This window comes from Rutilus rutilus (assembly GCF_951802725.1).
Source record: "Rutilus rutilus genome assembly, chromosome: 4".
Lineage (NCBI taxonomy): Eukaryota > Metazoa > Chordata > Actinopteri > Cypriniformes > Leuciscidae > Rutilus > Rutilus rutilus.
In genome coordinates this window covers 43,301,524-43,308,322 of record NC_140212.1, presented here as the reverse complement: position 1 = coordinate 43,308,322, position 6,799 = coordinate 43,301,524, and the positions used below count along the sequence as shown (strand labels likewise).

Below are 6,799 nucleotides of genomic sequence, written 5' to 3'. Positions count from 1 at the left end.
AATGTTAATGTACAAGTACCAATATTTATTGTACAAGTTCTCAAATTCACATCTACGTGCTCTCGAGTTTTGCTACTGATTTAACTTCATATTGGAAATATATTATGAAGGTTGAAAAGTTACTTAGTGTTTATATCCATTGTAGGTCCTCAAGCTGTAGAATATTTATTTTGTCCTCATTGATTGTCATTATTAATTGAACTGGATCAACCAACAACAACCACATTTTTGAAAAACAAACAAATATCACTGACAAATCACTTTAACCAAAGTCATTGAGAAGTCAGAAACTTCACTCATCCCATCACAGCCAAGTACAAGCATACTATTATTCCTAAAAACCAAAAGAACTCACAATAATATATCGGGAAGTCTACAATGTTACAAACAACAGGCAGAAAAACAAACATGGTAAATCTTCATCATGGTGTAGGATCTCAAGTAAATTATGTATTGTTTAATTGCTCATCAAAAATATTTACTTTACTTATTTTAATGATAAAATATTTTCAGACATCATATTAGGAAGGGGTCGAGGGATTTGCAAATATAAAAAAAAAATATTTACCATAACTCTCTCACGCTCACTGAGTGGGTGTAGGGGATTCTTGACCCTTGATTTCAGTATTGATTGGTTTCAGGAAACAGGTCAGGTGCCTGTTTTTTTCTGTGTATAGTTTGTTCAGAAGATACACTATATTGCCAAAAGTTTTGGGACGTCTGCCTTTACATGCACATGAACTTTAATGATATCCCATTCTTAATCCGTAGGGTTTAATATGGAGTTGGCCCTCCCTTTGCAGCTTCAACTCTTCTGGGAAGGCTTTCCACAAGGTTTAGGAGTGTGTTTATGGGAATTTTTGACCGTTCTTCTAGAAGCGCATTTGTGAGGTCAGGCACTGATGTTGGACGAGAAGGCCTGGCTCATAGTCTCCGCTCTAATTCATCCCAAAGGTGTTCTATCGGGTTGAGGTCAGGACTCTGTGCGGGCCAGTCATGTTCCTCCACACTAAACTCGCTCATCCATGTCTTTATGGACCTTGCTTTGTGCACTGGTACGCAGTCAGGAACCGGAAGGGGCCATTCCCAAACTGTTCCCACAAATTTGGGAGCATGAAATTGTCCAAAATGCCTTGGTATACTGAAGCATTAAGAGTTCCTTTCACTGGAACTAAGCGGTCAATCCCAACCCCTGAAAAACAATGTACAGTGCAGTCAGTCGAGTACCGTTCTCCTGGCAACCAAACCCAGACTCGTCCATTGGTTTGCCATCGGATAAATGACCTAAATTAATAACTTTTTTACAACAAAAATGAACCATCATTAAACTTACTTAAACTGGACTGACACTATCTTCTGCTGTACAGAAGATAACACATCTGAAGCACATCTTCTGTGCTGACTTGACTATTTTACTGCATGCTAGACTACTATTTTTAATATTTGTCGCTAGGGTTGCAAAATTCTGGGAATTTTCAAAGATGGAAACTTTCCATGGGAATTAATGGGAATTTAAGGGAATTAACAGGAATTTATGGGAATAAACGGGAATAAACTGGGAATTTTCAAGTTTGAAGGTTGGCTCTTCATAGGGAACTTAAATATAGTTGAGGAAAGTATATTTTAGCATAATCTTGACTAAAACAAACAGATGCCATTCAAATACACTTGAATATCCATGACATTCCTCAATCACATGCACATAGTACACTGCTTACTGCATGGCTATTGAGACCACACCCCCTACTGGCACTGTGCATGCCTCCATCACATGTACAGAAGCCCAAAGCACAAGACTATTGAAGGCACACATTTGAGCCTGTGGACTAAACAAAGTGAAGTAAGTTTTGATGATATTATGGGGAAATATATTTATTAAATGTTTAAATTGCAAATATCACATACAAATGTATTCATCTAGTAGATAGTAAGCTGATAAGTTAGATGCTAAATAAGCTAGCATAACTATTTACCACATAAGTAGGGCTGGGCGGTATGACAGTATATATCGTTACCGCGGAAGAAAATGTCAACCGTAACAGATTTTATTATTCCGTGTATACCGCCGCAACATGTAAATAAGTAGGCGTGGTTAACTCACATGCAGCGTGCGTGAGACTGAGACACTGATATTTGTCAAAGAAACATGAAGAAAGACCAAGAGGATCCACAAAAGGAATTATGTTTTCAAAATTAACGTGATATTTTCGGGGGGGAAGGCGCAGAAGTCAACTAGAGCAGTGCAGCACACTGAAAGTTTAGAGAGCCTTTGCTCTTGCTCGCAACGGGGCTTACTTGACAACAAGTTCATATATCAATATTCTAACGAATAGAAATAACCTTAAATAATGTATCTATCCGTCTCTTATGTGTACAGTTACTTTCAGAGTGGACGCGCAAGCGGTTGCCGTGGTAATGAATATTTCCAAAATTCCCCAGCTTAACTTCCCATGGAAATTTACCGGAAACTTTCCGGAAATTTACCGGAAATTTTCCGCCCCTTTGCAACCCTATTTGTCGCAAATGTATTTTTAAGGCTTTAATAGATCTAATTTAGCACATGTTTTTGTACTGCAGTGCCTACATGGTTGAATCAGATGATCAATACACATGTTTTGAAGGACCTCCTTTAGCATGTGTTGTGTTATTCTGTGCATATTGGCCAGTAGGTGGCGGTAGAGGGTTGTGATATGTGACACTGAGAAGAGAATAAGAGAGTCTGAAGTGTTGCACAAGCTGCTATCTGCGCTGTTCTATTTTGCTACTTCTGTTGTTCATTAAATAATTCCATATTTAAGACTGCCTTTCGTTCCTTCTTACTAAGGATATAACAGCATAAGAGTCCCTTTAAAAGAGACGGTCCAGTTCATCTCATGCTGTGGATGATCGCTCGTCATCATGGCTCTGAATATTGGCTGCTGTTGGAAAGGGCTCCTTCTGCTCTCTTTCCTCCTGATCTGCGTCAATGGACAAACATCAGGGCCGTAAGTTAAGGTTAAAATTATTAGTATACCAATAGTCAGTGTGTAAGAAATGTCTTGATTTCTCCTGTATTTATTTAACTGATCTGTGTTGCACAGTAGAGGTTTACTGTTTAACCTTTATGCCTTATTATATATTTTAGGACATGAGTGCATTAAGGTACAAAAATGCCCACTCTAAACATTGCCATAAAACTATAATTTTTTTCCACTTTCACTGAGTTAAATATTTTAACCAACATCAGTCCTGAAAATAACTACCAAATATTTAATTTTCAGAATTTTAAATGCCATTTGTTTACATGATGCCACTGTTTTTATTGAAAAAAAAAAAAAAAAAAAAAAAATTGTGTACTACATGCTGATTTCTTGGGAGGGAATTATCACAGCCTGGTATATGTCCATGATTAGCAGCAACATTGATTTTTACGCATTTTAATTATAATTTGTGTTATGTCAGATAAAAAAAAAAAACACACTTATCACGTTAAGGACCAACAATGGTCACATATTAAACATGGCCTTATTGTTACATCCCACATAAGTCTAGGGGTAAATGGGGACGCAACAAAAGTAAAACCAAATTTTAAAGAGCGTTAATCTAAGTCCTGCCACAGCACCACAAGCCACAAGTATCCAGAAAAAAGATTTTATTTCACAGCTCGTGGAACAAATACAAAGAAAAACACAAAAGGAAGCAATAGTTTCAGGAGAGGATAAGGCCAAAATAATAAACAAAAGACAATATAACTGGAATAATTTACCTCTAACTAGACTAACAAAGAAAAGAAAAGAAAAATAACAGAGTTATACCCTAACTCCCTTACTAGCCCCAAAACAGGAGAAAACAGATTTAAACAAAGGGCATCCACCTCCCTACAGCTTCCAAATAAACCCAAAACACAAATAAGCAAACATTAAGGTAGCTGCTAAAGAGGATGTTAATAGTAGCAGCTATTAATCAAGCAACATAAACTCAAAAGATAAAGAATATAACTTTTTAACTAACATAACAAAAAGTAAGTGTTTGGAAAAATATCACAATGAACCAACAACTACAATACCAAAAAGGAGAAAGACAACACTCTGGAGAAAGCTCTTGGGGGGACATTTTCTCACCGTCTGGTAGCTAGAGCTCTGCTTTTATGCTGGCTCACTCTTAAAGGGATAGTTCACTTTAAAATGAAAATTCTGTCATCATTTACTCACCCTCAAGTTGTTTCAAACCTGTATGAATTTCTTTCTTCTGCTGAACACAAAGGAAGATATTTTGAAGAATGTCAGTAACCAAACCGTTAACTGGAACCATTGACTTTCATGGTATTTTTTTTTCCTACTATGGAAGTCAGTGGTTCCTGTTAACGGTTACTGACATTCTTCAAAATATCTTCCCTGTGTTCAGCAGAAGAAGTGAAAAGTGAACTATCCCTTTAATTGGTAAGCAGTTACAGCTGGGAGCGATCAACTACCTGCCAGGCAGATCGAGTAGAAGGAGCAAAAGAAAAAGAAACAAGACACATTAGAAGTAAATATAAATCAATAATTACTTCGTCTCTGAACGTAACATTAAAAATTATATATTATTATTATTTTCCACTTTTACTAAGTTAAATCTTTTAACCAGCATCAGTCCTCATCATAACTACCAAATATTTATTTTAATTTCAGGATTTTAACCCTTTAAATTCCAGTTTTGGTGACGATACCATCAATTTGTATAAGAGGAAAAAACACAAAAATGTAATTATTTTCCATATACTAAATGCAAAGAGAAAACCTTGGCTTTGGATTATCACAGTCTTGAATATGTCTAAGATTAGCAGCAACATTATTTTTGGTGCATTTTTATTTTTTGTGCTAATTTTTTTTTTTTTAAATCACACAGCGCGTTAAGGACAAATTTGATCCTATTTAAACCCATTAAAATATCAATTTTTGAACCCACTGTCATAATATCATCAAATCATAATTTCTATTCAAATACCCTGTCATTACCAAGCCTTGGGGTAAAATATTTACTTTTTACTGTTTTCCACCAGTTGGTACCATTTTTCATATAATTGACATACTGCAAACATCTGCAGTATTGCAAACATTGTCCTGATTTCTACTAGGCTACTATAACCTGTGCCTGTCTCCCTACACATCGAAATTTGCTCTAGAAAGAAAGGAAACCTACAAGATCACCATGAACATGAATTTTTATTTTTCAGAATTCTATAAACATATCAAAAACTTCAAAACAAAATGGGGTCATTGTTCAGCTCATTTGCAGGAGCTGCAGAATTGCAATGCATGCTCCTTACAGATGTAAATGGCACATTTCGAGCAGGTGGTGGAGATTTTTCTTTTTTTGTTAGTGCAGAAACTGCACCTCCTCCTCCTCTTGTCATGGGTGTCTGCAGCCCCACTTGCCTCTGAATTTTCTGCTCTCCGCTGTGATTGCACCATGGCTGGTGTGCGGGGGAGGCGCTCTCTCCTCTCCATCTGGGGATACACCAGCATCCTCCCCAGCTCCTCCAGGATGCTCCACCACTTCCTTTTGAAGGTTTTCTCCTGGTTCCAGGAAGGGTCAACAGCCACCCACAGGACAAAGGCGTTGAAAGCAGAGACGTCTATTAGATTGTAGAAGAGCGCCATTGGCCACCGACTTGTCTTCCTCTTGCAGCTGTATGCGCCAACAACCTAAATAAATGTGTGAGTTACTGTTGCTAGCACATACCTTATCCAGGTATATTATTATTCACTTGGTTCAGTAACTTAGTCCACTGCTACGGTGGTCGTGTAGGTTTTCTTAATCTTGTCGAGTGTGAAATGGCCGCACCAAAGAGGTGCACAGCTTTATAACTTTTGCATCAACCGCACTTGTATAAACACTGATTTCTCAACTATTGTAATCCAAAACAAAGGCAGACTTTGTTTAGGATCCCTCGCAGCTACATCTTTGTGTTGCCGCAAGATGCAAGGTGTTATTATTGTCTAAGGACTGACTGCATGGCTGTGTTTGTGCCTCTACGTAGGTGAGAAATTATCAATTAACTTTGAAACATAGACTGCTAAAAAAAACAAAGCTGTGTCAAAGGTTCATGTCTGTGCGTAAAATACGCATGAATCAAACCGAAAGAAAACAATGCAGTGAGAAGCGCTTTCTCTTTCTAAATGCACACACACACATACACACACATCCTACACCACCGACACACACACACACACACACAGAGAGAGAGAGAGAGAGAGAGACAGAAAGCGTAAAATATGACCTTCAGGATATTATGATTTTTGTCACTCGCCTAAACACCATGTATTATATTTAGGCCCTACACACACACACACACACACACACACTTTTGTCAACGCAGACACACATTGCTCTCAGACATCCACACATACTCAGAAACATCATTTTAGATCATTGAGCCATTAAAATGCTTCATAACACAGGCAATAGTGCCCCTAGTGGAAACCAGGAAAATAACGTGCATTTCCCCCCCATAGGGAATAGGCTTGTTCGACTTCATGCAGCTCTGCGCAGACCGATCGGAGGCTGACTTAAAGCAGTGCATGCCGGTTAGAAATTTTGTCCGACTTGAATCAGAGCCGACGCCACGTGACTGTGACGTATGCCATCAAAGTACCGCGAGAGCGATTCGAGAGTAGCCGGAGAACTCAGCCAGCGCAGCTTCTCAAGAGCGGCTGCACGAGGGCTGATGACGACACAGCTGTTCCACGATTGGCCGGATTCACCGCATGACAACGATCACGTGTGTTTCGTGTTTATTCGAACACCTTTAGTTCCTCTAAAGCTCTCAAATCAGTTT

General features: G+C 38.3%; 1 protein-coding gene across 1 annotated transcript in view; it reads left to right on the top strand.

The window, feature by feature from the left end:
- The first annotated feature begins 2,694 nt into the window (after positions 1 to 2,694).
- Positions 2,695 to 6,799, top strand: part of LOC311289269 (alpha-2-macroglobulin-like) — a 36,676-nt gene continuing 32,571 nt past the window's right edge. The window contains exon 1 of the mRNA XM_084407108.1: positions 2,695 to 2,984. Coding sequence (XP_084263234.1) covers positions 2,899 to 2,984 — 86 coding nt within the window. The 5' untranslated portion in view covers positions 2,695 to 2,898. The remainder of the gene's footprint in view (positions 2,985 to 6,799) is intronic.